The following is a 15,000-nucleotide window of genomic DNA, read 5'->3' on the forward strand; positions in this document are numbered from 1 at the left end:
CACACACGCACACACACAGAAACACGCACACCTTTTTTGCTTGGGAAGCTACACCAGGGCTTGCATAAGGCCAATGTAATTTACAGCTGGCTCATAATGGCTACATTCTGCCGTGGCGGGCAGGAGGGCGGTCGGGCCTATAAGCTCTTTTCCCAGTCTGGGAGAGCTCTGCTCAGCACAAGGGGTGTAAATAATAATTGATTTGTACCAATCCTATAGTCTGCGATTCAATTAATCAACGCATCTGCAAAAGAATAGATTAATAATCAGGGTTTTTTTTGTGACTTATGATTTCTGTTAATATTTTGTGAGGCGTTTTATTTTGCTCATGCAGTAATGGTAATACTGACTGCCATAATAACAATGTTTCTCAAATAAAAAAGCATCCAACTACAGTATCACAGCTTTTGTAAAATTTCATACATAACCTAGCTCGTAAGGAAATATAAACCATTGAACTGAATCGAATTGAATAATGGGGCATTCTTCAGTATCGAAAATAATCTAATTATTGGCTTAAGAAATCCATATTGAATCGACTATCAAAGCTAATTATTTACACCCAAGATCCAGCTCATCGCCCTGTAATCAGCCAGTTAGTTACTTTATACAAGGGACAATGTGTACAATTTGGGTACAACAGGCGGAGATAGCTCTAGCCCCAAAGCAGAAGAAAACAAAAACTAAATGCTCCAAGAATATGCCAATTCACCTCTCGAACTGTGGGTGTGACTTTGCATTGAAAGGTCAGGCCAAGTCATGTTGCAACATCTACCAATTTCACACCATCTACCACCATCTTTATGTCATTAGCGTCACAGCGGACACAGTTACACCATGTGGCGCATCACAATACTGAAATACCTACGCATATGCACATATGCACAGCACACAGACAGCTTACAGTATGCATCTGCCTACGTCATCTAGCTCAGTGTTTCTCAACGGGGGGCCCCAGGGGCGTTGGGGAGCTCTAGGGGGGCGTTGAGAAGGATACAGCTGGGAGGGGCCGGTGCTTAGTTGCCATTGGAGGGCATTAGTCCATTTCATTTTTTAATACTAAGGGGGGCACTGTCAGGCTTATGATGAGGTCAAGGGGGCGTTGGGGGGATTGTGATGAGGACAAGGGGGTGTTGGTTCAAAAAAGGTTGAAAATCACAGATCTAGCTAGACCAGACAATGCCAGCATCTGCCATCTGTCCACAGTGAACACAAATGAGAAAGGCTGGCCAAAGCAGATCACATGACCCTCTGTAGTATCACGATCACCATTTACGATCAATTAATTGCCCTGCTCCATTCCCCAGCCGGCTCAATTACAGCCAGTAACCAGAGATGGGAGCATGTGGTCAATTCCCGCTCTGATTTATAACTGCACTGATTAAAGCTAGCATCCCTACCAGGCTTTGACACTACCTACCTTTTTCCTACCTTTATTTTGATAGGAAAGTGAAAAACGGGACTAGAACTAACAGTGAGTGAGTGAGTGAGTGAGTGAGTGAGTGAGTGAGTGAGTGAGTGAGTGAGTGAGTGAGTGAGTGAGTGAGTGAGTGAGTGAGTGAGTGAGTGAGTGAGTGAGTGAGTGAGTGAGTGAGTGAGTGAGTGAGTGAGTGAGTGAGTGAGTGAGTGAGTGAGTGAGTGAGTGAGTGAGAGAGAGATATGGGGGTAGGATTGGGATAGTACCCAGGCCGGACTCGAACCTGAGTCCCCATGGGCAATAGTCCACATGTAGTAGGAGCCAGCACAGTGCACCACAGCAGCACCCCCGCCCCCGACACAACCTACTTGACCCCACCTGAAAAATCGTAGGTGCAAGGCAGCAGCCGAGTGGCAATCTGATTGGCCGAGCCTCTGCCCGGGTTCCGCACCCCTAGCAACAACAAAGGCAAAGTATAGCAAATTGGAGAGTTCCAACAGTAAACAACCCAGCACAGCACAGCACAGCACAGAAGTTCGCATGCAGGTAGCTACAGGCACTTGGGCCCAAAGTCCAAGAGGAGAGACGTGCTAATACAACAGGATTAGGGGGGGGGCAGGAGAGGGGAGGTGGAGGGAGGAGTGAGAGGGGATTGCCCATGGGGTGATGGGGTAAAGTCGGGGCCTACTGTGAATTCTGCTGAATACCGGCTCGTGTACTAATCTGGATGGGAATATTTTTTGAGCAAGCAGAAAGGCTGATTTTTATATACATATACATGCCTGTGCAATATGGGAAGGATCACAAACAAGAACATGCACACAAATCCATTGATGGTGAAATAACAAAACCATATTTGGATCAAAGCCATACAGTATTCATCAATAACTAATGTCTATTATTGAAATGAACAGATCCACACACGTGGTAACTACTTGGTCTTGCATGACCCATGCATCATAATAGCTCTCTATATTCATTAGTATTCCATTGAATCTCTGTTTAAATAATGCATGCTGTACTTGTGCGTGTGCATTGAGTGTCTACAATTTCTTTTGTACTTCTGTGCCAGCACGAGACCATGCAGAGAAGAGGTAAATTGTCTAAGCACGAGCCTGAAACGTGTGAAAGAACAGAACAGAGTGAGACTCATGAGGGAAGAAACACAGCATGGAGAATGCAAAATGCAAGAATGGGCTACAACCAATGAAAGGAAAAGCGAAAGTCCAGAGCAAGAAAAAGGAACTTTAAAAAAGAAACTAACACGAGTGCGAGCAAAACTCTTGGCCTATGTAGCACTCTTTCAACTGGATGCATAGGCCTCAACTTGCCCAGTCCTATCTGATCCACACACACACAGACACACACCGGGCCATAGGGCTTTTCTCCCCCCCGCTCCACTCTTCACAGGTGGCCAATGAAGAGACTTGAGGCTTACAGGACTCTGAGGCTCAGATTTCACCACTCGCAATCCAGATGTGCAGTGATGCACCCCACTGTGCTCTGCCCTGCCCTGCCCATCCCTACACACACCACGCACGCACGCGCGCGCGCACGCACGCACACACGCACACACGGCCCAAATGGCCATCAGCTATGGCAGCTATGGCAGTCACCAACCCAGATTTCAGTGATGACTGACTCACAGCAAATAGTCAATATAGAAAAGAATCTTTCATAGACTAGGAAAGAGGCAGAGATATATTGGAGGATGAGAAAGAGAGAGCGAGAGAGAGAGCGAGAGAGAGAGAGCGCGAGACAGAGAGCGCGAGACAGACAGAGAGAGAGAGAGAGAGAGAGAGAGAGAGAGAGAGAGAGAGAGACACACACAGAGAGAGAGAGAGACACAGAGAGAGAGAGAGAGAGAGAGAGAGAGAGAGAGCGCATGCGAGAGAGAGCAACAACGAAAGAACAGGAGAGGAATAGGGAACAGGTTCGTCCCAGGAAAGGAGAAGCGAGCGGGAGAAGTCAGGACATCACGTGACCGCACCAGGGGCTGATGAGTCATGACAGTAGCTAGTCACTGGGAAAACACACATATAGCAGGAGGAGAGAAGTGCCGCACACTCTCGAGTTGTATAAACAAGATTTTAATGTGACAACGTTTCGGTCTGTCTGCCTTCCTCAGGTCACGTGTGTGTGTGTGTGTGTGTGTGTGTGTGTGTGTGTGTGTGTGTGTGTGTGTGTGTGTGTGTGTGTGTGTGTGTGTGTGTGTGTGTGTGTGTGTGTGTGTGTGTGTGTGGTTTTACTGGTTGCCAGCACCTCTTTTTCTGGTGTGCGTTTTGCACCTCCACTGAAACACACACATATAGAACACTGGAACAACACAAAACAGAGGTACTTGAGGGGCACCAAAAACAGGCCCTGCCGTGGCCAACCGGTAGGGCACTCGTCTACCATTCGGCCGACCCGGATTTGATTCCCGGCCCGGGTCATTTACAGGCCCCTCCCCATCTCTCTCCCCATTCACTTCCTGTCCACCTCTCAAACTGTCCTGTCAATAAAGTCGTGAAAGACCAAAAGGGAAAAAAAAAAGAGAAGCACCAAAAACAAATTGGACAGAAAAAAACTCAAATCCTTAAGAAATTGTTTCTCAACAGGGGTGCCGAGGCACCCTGGGGTGCCGCGGAAACATGGCTGATATATACACTTTATAATATTATATATATATTTGTCTAAATTAATATTTATGCACAATAAAGTAAATTTAGGTCTCCCCAGTAAGCTGCAACTTCGAACATAGGTTGTATGACATCTCCAAATGTGTTAATTTTCTAAGCTTGTGTGGTATCGGATGTGATGCCATGTTACAGCTTGTTGGCTTGGGGTGCCTTGAAATTTTTCATGAATTGAAAGGGTGCCTCGCCTAAAAAAAGGTTGAGAAACACTGCCTTAAGACACTGTGAACTCTTAATAAAGTGATTGGCCACAGAGACATTCACATAGAATGGCTTCAGATGTGTACTCAACTGTACGGTTATAGCTGACTGTCTGTCTGAGTGCGACAAAGAACAGGGAGCTAAGTAATGTGGGTACAACCACACAGACACAAACATTAGTGATGAGGAGCAACAACAAATAACCCCGTGAACTCAAAGCTAATCAAAACAACAAGAAAAAACCTCAAGTGCACCAAAAGCCACTACACACAAACAGGAAATGTTGGTGTCTGTGTGGCTCCAATCTTTCCTCTGGGGTAGGCATTACCTAACAAAACAAAAACAAAACAGAAAAATAAGACGACGCGCATGTGTGCAGACTTAAAATGGACCTATTCCATGTGCCACAGGCTGGCAAGACCAAAGAGGGGAGGAGCACAGAGCAAGTACGCCCAAAGCATTGCTGTGGCTGCAAAACAGATGGCAAGAGTTGAAGATGAAAAATAACGATTAATAGGTTCAGCATTGGTCTTACGTTTAACTTTGAAGTTAGGTTTTAGCATAACCCAATCAGCATTACTCCTCATAGAGGGGGGTGGCTTGGTTTGCCAAAACCTGCACCTCCAGAGTATAGAGGTGGACCATAGGACTGTCCTCACAACATAACCAGACTCATGTCCTTGGTCTGAGTACTGGTAGGCATCACTGCTAATAGCCAGTGTAGTGGATTCACTATTGTCCAGAGACGCCAGAGATCTTAAAATCCACCTCCCTGCAAGGGAACTCCTCATGGCGGCTTACAGTAAAACAGAAGAGTCCTGGGGATTTGCTTATCTCGCAAATCAATTTGTACAGTGGAACACAGCGACCAAAGTCATTTCTCTGCAAAGCACAGGCTTTTCCCTCTTCATATTTAGAATAGTCTGTTAGCCAGTGGCACCGAGACACCCACTAAGGAATTTATAATGGTTTTGGCTGTGCCCCAAGGACATGCCATCAGTAATATACAGTATGCTGCATTGATATGACTACTAGGGCTGGGCGGTTTTGGAAAAAATTAGCATCACGGTTTTCTTGATGAAAATTGATATCACGGTTTTCTGCACGGTTTTTTGATATGCGACGATTTCCCCCCAAATCTTAATCTTTCTGAGGAAAAGATCTCAAATTAAATGTTAAAATGAGATAAAATCATGAATTTAAATTAATCTCCATTTATATTTTATCATTTTTTCTTTTCAATAATATTTTCTATAATTTATAGTTTATATTGCCCTATCCAAGAAAGTCTCAAATTAGAGAAAATGCAGCATTTTATAAAATAACCTAAAATCTTGACCAGGGTGCCATAGATTGTTCAAGGAAGAAGGGTTAAATGATTATAAGCAGCTGTTTTGGGCTTTTTTCCAAGACAGCCCAAAACAGCTTATTTCGTTCTACACCTGGCAACACGAATTGCTTGTCGTTCTACACCTGGCAACACATCCGGCGTGTTGCGCTGCCGCTGGACTAGCGAGTAAACAGCAGTGGGACAAAAACGAAACAGACTGAAGACAGACACGGAAAACAAACGGATTTACTTGACTTGTGTGCATATTGTCTTTGAATTAAAGTCCAAATCCAACGTAGAAGGTATTTTGTCCAGTAGTTTGTGTCATATTGCGATGTGTTTCGCTCCTATTTTGCCCCCAAATCATTTCAAACAAATATAGCAATGTAGCAATGTCTGCCCATTGCATTTGAAAGCTAGGCTACTTTAGCTTATAAGCAGTCTTAACAGCAGCGCGCACAACAGTTGGGATGGTAATTAAATACAGTTAAGAATCAGATAACTGTTGTAGCCTGTTAACATAGCACCACATAGAATTGCCTTTTATTTAACTTTGTGAGATCAAAGGTAGGCTAAATGAATTGAAATGTTTGTCATGATTCATCCATGCCATGTGTGTTCATCATGTTTCACTCTCACTAGCCTCTAGCGCTTAACTAATTATTTTATTAGTTCAATCAACATCTTACATTGTGGTGACATTCCCTAGTAGAACAGCAACAACAGTGGACTTAGCAGAGTTGAAATGAAGTGTCAGAGACTTATGAATTAGAAGAATCTTTGGAAGTGTGACACGGAGTATGAAGCTCACGCACATAACATAGTAGGCTATAAACAACAACAAAACCGTCTCTTATCAAAAAGAGAACCTTGTGTAGTGTAAACCGAGATCACGGTTTTTAAACCGTACACCGCCCAGCTCTAATGACTACCTTGCTTTGCAAAATGTACACTGACCGCTTGGCGTACGACCATCCTATAGAAGTTTAATAAATACCATTATTGATGCACTTGCGCACACACCAAGTTTTGCTCGCACCACAGAAAATAGGTTTACTAAATACAGTTCATGAATGAGAACCCAGAATCCCACACAGCACTGGTGCTGTGATTATTCTGGATGTCGCTTTTGGGACTAGATCAACGGAACACTTGATGAAAGAAGGCATCCGCTCAAAAAAGAAAAAAAAACTCCCAGGGAAATGCTTAGCATTGTTGTTGCTGTCATCACGGCATGTATTCAGCTTCCTGGGTTTGGTGTTGTTGTAATAGCTGCGGTTAACCCCGTGGCTCATCTCATCCCATCCCATCTCATCCCGTACTGTGCAGGAATGCTGCTCTGCTTCCCGGGTGCAACATGTGGCGGCAGCCGGCGCAGCTGCCACCAGCCAGCCAGCCAGCTGTGCACGCAAGAAGCTGTTGTTGTCATGGTGACAGGATAGGCCACACTGTGTGGAACCAACCCCAACCCCACACCCACCCTAACCTCCACACTTCATACTCTGTGCACAAGGAATTTAACAACTTGTTCTGTATAAACCATACCACTGAACATTTCCCCATTACTAGATAGAGCAAGGTCAAAGCAACACCTGACAGACAAGACTACCTTCAGCGAAGCCTTCACCAAATGTCTTGATGAAAGCTGTAAGCCAGGTGAACACCAGCAATGACAGCACAACTCCAGCTCGGTGTACAGTTATACACACAAGCAGCTTCCCATGTCAGAGGAGACAAGCAAACAAAGACCCACTCCCACCCCCAGACACAACACCTGATGTCCATGAATTGAAAACAGACGGCCGGTACAAGATTTCAAGACAAAGATAACAATTTACAGATGAGTAGATGAATAGATGGATGTCTGGATTTATATTTTTCGTACTAATCTACAGGACTAAAAGGGATGGATGATTATTTTCAATGTACTACAGAGATCAGGGATGGATACTTTTCAACACAGGACAGGATGGAAGGATCTGAAGTATGCTTAGGCCAAAACATCTGTCTGCGACATGTGTCATGCCAACCCACTGAATAATGAGAGTAAAAAATACAGTGTTTAACAAGAACTGCAGTCGAGAGTGCAGCTTTTCCACTACAAATGTCTACTACTATACACATAAACGCCGTGACGCGTGCCATGTGCGTTACGCCCCTTTTTGGGGGAAAACATTGGGGGAAATGCCAGTGCAAGACAATTGGTGGTGTTGGGAAAGAATAAACAAAAGACAAGGACCTGTAGACTAACGTTGTTCACACTCAACATGCCGAAGACGTGTTGTGTTATTGGCTGTTCAAATAATATAGCCAAACCGCCGTGGCTGAAGCGTGGACTGTGTTCATTTAGGCTAGGCGATGTAGCATGTAAGTTAATGAGACATTCGGTTTGTTTTCCCCCAAAAAGGGGCGCAATGCACATTCACGAGCAAAGTACCCGGATGGCCGTTTATGCGTATAACACCACACAGGCATTGGCATGCGTACGTACCAGCTGGAACTCCCTGCGGCGGTCGTAGGCGTTCTGGATGCCCGTGTCGGCCCAGAGGGCGCGGATGGAGGGCAGGTACTGCAGGAAGACCTTGGCGTCCACCATGCCGTGCATCATCATGGAGGACCGCGTGTCGAACGCCATCATGGTGTCCCCGTGCGACTGGTTGCCCGCGTCGCCCCACGGGATGTGCAGCTTCTCGCGCGCGTCCACCAGCACTCGTACGCCTGGAGGAGGGAGGAGAGGTGGAGGGAGGAGAGAGGAGAGAGGGGGAAGGGGTTACAGGAAGAAAGAGGGATGAAGATTTAACACTTATTGTTTTTTGATGCTGATGTTAATCAAACTGAACTGAATAAAAGCATTCATCTAGCATACACTAATTTATAATCCACCCCCCATATAACCCATCTTTCAGAGAGAGAGAGAGAGAGAGAGAGAGAGAGAGAGAGAGAGAGAGATGTAGAGCAGAGAGGGGAATAAGTATCTGAGGATATGTTTCCCAAGACACTTAACTTCATAAATAACAGTAAGAGTAAGTAACATTAATTAATAAATTAAGGATTCTTCTCTTAAGAAGTACTTTATTTAATTGCCCCATTAGCTCCTGTAGCCCTCAGCAAGCAGCCATAAGCGTTCCACTGTTGTGACAATGGATGCTGGATGTAAGCTACGGTAAGGAACATTAATACTGCGACTGCATTGTGCCTGTGGTTAAACTTGACATTCAGAAACGTATCAATTCTGCCTGCGCACTAAAGACAGGTGCTTAGACTAACAATTAAATGTCTGATTAAATGTGCAAAATGGCTCGGTGAAACAAACACTGAAATAGACACGTGGCTGGATGGACTTCTTCCTTTCCTTTTACTTTTTGAAATAGCCTGTACTGTGCTTACTTGCAATGCAAGACAACCACGCTAACCACACACACACACGCACGCAGACACACGCGCACGCAGACACACGCGCACGCAGACACACGCGCACGCAGACACACGCGCACGCAGACACGCACGTACGCACACACGCACGCACGCACGCACGCACACACACACAAAGACAAACTCGTCCCCATCCAGCCTCACCCCCAAATGCACAGAAACACTCACAAAGAAAACCACACAGCAGCTGCATGGATGCTGATCTGTTTACGTTTCCATGTTTGTGTTGCTGAAAGAAAACCATAAAATGTAATGTAGAAAAGCAACAAGGCCCGGGCATGAAGAAGTTGAGGATGGGCGAAAAAAAGAGAAGTCAATAAAGACGACAGGGGGAGTCAGGACAATTAGACAAGGGGTTCGGACGAGAGTCCACATAGTATAAAGAACCCAAGAAGTGAGCTGAGCAGAGCTGAGCAGAGCTGAGCAGAGGAGAGCAGGGAGGGCATGGCAGGATATGACATCATCCAGAAGAGGAAGAGAAAGGAGCATAGAGGAGGAGGACACTCCTGATGTCACTGCCATGTGACTACAAGTGGTGTTGGTAACTAAACTAAACATGGCGAAGGGAAGCAGCCACGCCTCAGGCCAAGCACCACATTTGAAGCATATAAAAAAGAAGTATAGTGTGTAAAAAACAAAGAAAACAGTAACAACAAAAAACAATCATCCACAGTAAGCCTGGAGCTTTTGTTTTTCTCTGCAATGTCATGCTGGTGGTATGTTCATGCAATAAAATCCCTCACTTGCAGAGTCATGATCTTTTGATATAGTGTGCGTGTGAGAGAGAAGGGCATACATTATAGAGTGGGGGATTTGGCAAACACCCCTAAGTCCCTCAGAATTGTTTATCTACTCATTTGAATAACTGCAACTCAGCCACAGACAAAAGCCAGAAGCACAATGAAAAGACCTTTAAAAAGGAGCAGTCCAACCCTACAGCAGGCTTTGCATATGCACATACAGGAAGCAGAAAGCTTGAGGTTTGTTTATTGTCAACACAGAGAGAGAGAGAGGAGAGAGAGAGAGAGAGAGAGAGAGAGAGAGAGAGAGAGAGAGAGAGAGAGAGAGAGAGAGAGAGAGAGAGAGAGAGAGAGAGAGAGAGAGAAACATGACATTGCCCGGTCACCAGACTTTGGTGTGCTCTAAAAATAGGGGTGCCCATCAGTGGAGTGTGTGTGGTGAGGTTAGGCAAGCATGTGCCAAATGCAGCCACACTGCTACTGGTACTCTTCTCTCTGTGTGTGTCTGTCAGAGGAGTCTTTGTGTCTGTGTATGGACAGTGCTCTGGAAATACTGTGTGTGTGTGTGTGTACGTGTGTGTACGTGTGTGTGTGTGTGTGTGTGTGTACGTGTGTGTGTACGTGTGTGTGTACGTGTGTGTGTACGTGTGTGTGTACGTGTGTGTGTACGTGTGTGTGTCTGTGTGTCAGGCGATGTGCCTGATCTGTCGCCGAGCTGTGCCCTGCATTTACTGTGCGAGATGCTGGTGGCTGGCAGTTAAGTGTGTCTGTGTCTGTGTCTGTGTCTGTGTCTGTGTCTGTGTCTGTGTCTGTGTCTGTGTCTGTGTCTGTGTGGTTGAGACTGCTTTGCTGTCCTGCAGAAACACTGGGGATGAGGGATGAGGGATGTGTGGGGCAATGGGGGGGGGGGGGGGTGGGGATGAGGGATGGATGAGGCTCGACGGCAGGCAGGGTGTGGCCTCTAGCAGGCTACTGTACCCTACCCGGTCTGCCACACATACCCAGCTACTGTAAAGGGTGGTTTATGCCTCCAGTCCAGCGTCCCTGCGTCGTAATGCAGTGAGCCGCGCAGTTAACGTAGTGAAGCCCCCCCCCCATCACGCAGGTACTCTGGGGCACCTCCCCAAAATTGTGTCTCGACGCAGGGAGCGACGGCGTGAAAGGGCGAAAATAGGTCTCTGATTGGTCCTCTCGACCAGCCTGCTCTGTCCCCGAGTCGAGAACAAGCGCTACTTCCTTGTTCTAACCTTCGTCGGTCTACGGACTGTGAGCTCTTCATTAAATAAGTTGCCCGTGCTTTGTTTGATTTATTTACACGAACCAAAGACAACACATGCGCTTGCAAGCTACGACGCTGAAGTTATTTGGACAGTTGAACAATGGTTCCGAGGTCGAGGAAACATTCCGCTTCGTCCTCGACAAATGAGCCACTTCTTTGTTCCAAACTACCACTGTGGCTGCCAGTGCGATCAAACATGCACGTGATATAAAGATTTAATGTTTCATTTTCATTCTCGTCGAGTCTGTGATGCTAAAAAACAACCGACACGTCTAGTTTACTCTTTGTATTGAGGGCAGTTTCAGCGTGGAATGACATTGCGCAGACCGTGCTTCAAAACAGGGCATAAACCAAAATTAACTGCATCATGGCTGCGACAAGCTCACTCTGTGGCACAAGTAGGAAGCATAACCCGCCCTTAAGACCACCATCCTTGGCCCTGCCGTGTCACTAAATGGTAGGGCACTCGTCTAGTATGCGGCCGAGCCTGGTTCGATTCCCAGCTACTGTAAGACCACCATCCATGGTTGGCCTTACCCAATCCAATGGCTTTATTCAGCCCTTCCTCACCGTTCTTCCCGAAACCCATCACAACAGGTCAGACTCATGTGGCGTTACCCTCAACTCCCCTGCACGCACACAAACAATATATCGAATTTATATTGTGATATCAATATAATATAATATAATAGTTGAAACAATTTTTGTTATTTGTCTATACTGCCAAAAGGTAGGTTACGCTAAGCACAATACAGTCATTGCGAGCACAGAGCAGACTTGCTACCCAACACTCATGCAGAACACCACTATGCGTTTCTTCACTCACACTGCTGAAGGGAGGGAAGATTGCGAATTGTTTGGCACAATAGTATGTCTTTTCAAGAAATATCTTCTATAAATATTGTGATATCAATATCACGATTATTTCACTCAACATCGATTTTTCTCATAATCGAGCAGCCCCGCACACACACACGCACAAATTCCCTCACCATCCCTGGCAGAGAAAAAACTTTGAGGATGTATTTGCATCATGGGCTGCAACATGTGCAAGTGTAGTGTACACATACTACACTTCCAATATTATTTAGTCTGACTGGCTGCCTCAGTCATTGCATCCTAGTCATACTATATTCTCGCCTCCCTTTATGGGATTCTAGTAGAGGTGTAAATAATAATCCATATGTATCGATGCATCGATCCTACGGCCGACGATCGAATCGTGGGGCATTCTTAGTATCAAAAATAAGTGGAAAAGTAATTTAATCCAATCGAATTGTATCGTATCGTGGGGCATTCTTAAAATTAATTTAATCACTGCCTCAACAAATCAATATTGAATAGTATAGTCATGGAGGTTGTGATTTTAAACCCCTAGCCTAGATCTTATGATAGTCAGGGTTAGGGATATGGATCTGGCTATCCCAGGCTGCTTTTTCTCTCTCTCTCTCTCGCTCTGCAGGTCTTCTGCTGTACTGCACTGTTTATTATGGGCCTTTTATCGGCTGTCTTCCACACATGGCTCTGCGTCTGACAGACCACAGAAGGAGCCTGTTCCCACTACCCGCCGCGTCGCACCACTGATGAATTACAGCCAGAGAGAAAGAGTGTGTGTGTGTGTGTGTGTGTGTGTGTGTGTGTGTGTGTGTGTGTGTGTGTGTGTGTAAGTAAGGAGCTGTGGTTACAAGAGAGACAGCATTGTACAAATTAAGCTGGAGAAACATTTACAGTTGAAAGTTTCCTGTGGTCACCTGATAGCCTTAGCACACACTAAATGTAGAGACACGTCTCTCACACACACGCACGCACAAGCACACACACGGCTGGCTGCCTTGAAAACACACCGAGTTGTTCAACTGCCTATTGGGTGACTGGTGCCTGGATACGGGCATACCCAGCCCTCTGTGTGCAGGGCAGGCAGGACTTACAAAAACGCTAAGGTAGACAGATGCATAAAAAGATCAACACAAAGATTCATGAACAAAGGAAGAAAATAAGAAAGAGACAGAGAGAATGACAGACAAAACACAACCCTCTGTACACGCAGGATTAGAAGAAATACCGCAAGGAGGAGGAAGCCAAAAAACCTTGAAAAGCGAGGAAACACGCACACGCGCACACGCGCACACGCGCACGCGCGCACACACGCACACACGCACACACACACACACGCACACACGCACACACACACACACACACACACACACACACACACACACACACACACGGCCTCCACAGTCTGGGCCTACTGTATAATCACTCCTGGCCTCGGCCCCATGCCTGGTCCTACATGCAGCATACTGCTGGGAGAGAGATGCTAGGGTAGTGTAGTGTTTCCCAACCGGGGCTCGACTACAACCCCGGGGGCGTTGGGGAGCCCCAGGGAGGCATTAGTCCATTTAATTTTTTTAATACAGTACTAAGGGAGACGTTGGTAGGCCTATGATGAGGTTAAGTGGCTGTTGGGAGGCTTATGATGGGGTCGAGGGGGCGTTTTCTGAAAAAAAGGTTGAGAAGCACTGTGCTAGGGGAAGGTCACATTCATAACAACCTGTGGGTGCGCCACCCTCACGTGTGCTATTACTAAAACATAAGCGATCATTGACTCATGACACTTCCTTGCCCTCTATAGATTTTTTAATCATCCTCATTTTAATTGTGGAAGATATCACAATTGCTGCATCAAAAATGCAGCAATAATACTATAAAGCTGCATGTGAACACGATGATGCTTCTCACTGCCATAACCTGCCAGCGTTGCCGGCCACGCTTCCACACAGACCAGGTAACTGAGATCATCAGTATAGAAATCCAATGTCTGCAAGCTCTCTTTCAATATTCAAACTTTCAGGAGGCTCCATCCATGCGGACCTCTGTGCCCGTGTGTGTGTGTGTATGCAAGACAAGTAGTGTGTGCGGGCGTCTTGCCAGCGGCTTGTCTTGCGCTGCAATGACAAGCACACAAAATAAACAGTGAAAAGGGCAGTCTTAACAAAAAAAGCCAAGCAGCAATCATAATACAACGCAATGAACTACATAGCATGTTTGGCAACATACCACAGATATTAGCTTAGTTTGCACTCATAATACCAATTTAAATGAATGCATAATTTCAATGGCCCTCTCCTGCACACTAAATCATTCTGGTTGACCCTCCTTTCAACAAAGTCAAAAATTACATAACCCTCCCCTATTCTCCTCCAGTGGCCCGCACACACCTGCCTTAGGCTGGACAGCAGGAACATTTTCAAGTCGTTTTGCTCACTCTAAGGTCATTTTCCCAACGTTCAATATTATGTCCACACTGCAGAGTTTCATAACTGGTTTGCCATGTTTGTTAATAGCTTAATCAAACAGTTGCATATGCCTGCAGCCCGTATGTTTTCAGGTGTAAAACGCAGTCAGTCTTTCACGAGAATACAGTTCGAAACTGATGCTCTTCATTTTGCATTGGCGCTTGCTTTGGATGCTTCATTTTTTTCCACGTTAAGCAGGCCGCAAACAGAAAAGCTTGCCCACCCCCAAGGCCTGCGCTATACTGTACGACTGACTGACTGACTGGGTGGGTGAGTGAGTGGGCGAGTGAGTGTGTGAGCGGGTCAATGGGAGTTATGAGCGTCAGCTGGGTCGATGGCGGTGGGTCCAGAGAGGGCCATTACCGTGGCAATAATGAGCAGTCTGCCACGGCGTGAGATGCATTAAATACACTCAGCAGCGCCCACCGCCACCGGGCATTCTGGGAAAACCCGCAGTAGGCGCGCACACACATACACACACAGGCAGGCACGCACACACACACACAGGCAGGCAGGCACGCACACACACAGGCAGGCACGCACACACACAGGCAGGCACGCACACACACAGGCAGGCGCACACACACGCACACACACAGGCACGCGCACACACACACAGGCAGGCAC

At 46.3% G+C, this 15,000-nt stretch overlaps 1 protein-coding gene across 1 annotated transcript in view; it reads right to left on the reverse strand.

The window, feature by feature from the left end:
* The window catches only part of gna13b (guanine nucleotide binding protein (G protein), alpha 13b), a 51,352-nt gene that overhangs the window by 30,709 nt on the left and 5,643 nt on the right, over nucleotides 1-15,000 (reverse strand). Inside the window, exon 2 of the mRNA XM_063186744.1 lies at nucleotides 8,118-8,344. Within this exon, the coding sequence (XP_063042814.1) occupies nucleotides 8,118-8,344 (227 nt within the window). The remainder of the gene's footprint in view (nucleotides 1-8,117; nucleotides 8,345-15,000) is intronic.

Source organism: Engraulis encrasicolus, chromosome 2, assembly GCF_034702125.1.
Source record: "Engraulis encrasicolus isolate BLACKSEA-1 chromosome 2, IST_EnEncr_1.0, whole genome shotgun sequence".
Lineage (NCBI taxonomy): Eukaryota > Metazoa > Chordata > Actinopteri > Clupeiformes > Engraulidae > Engraulis > Engraulis encrasicolus.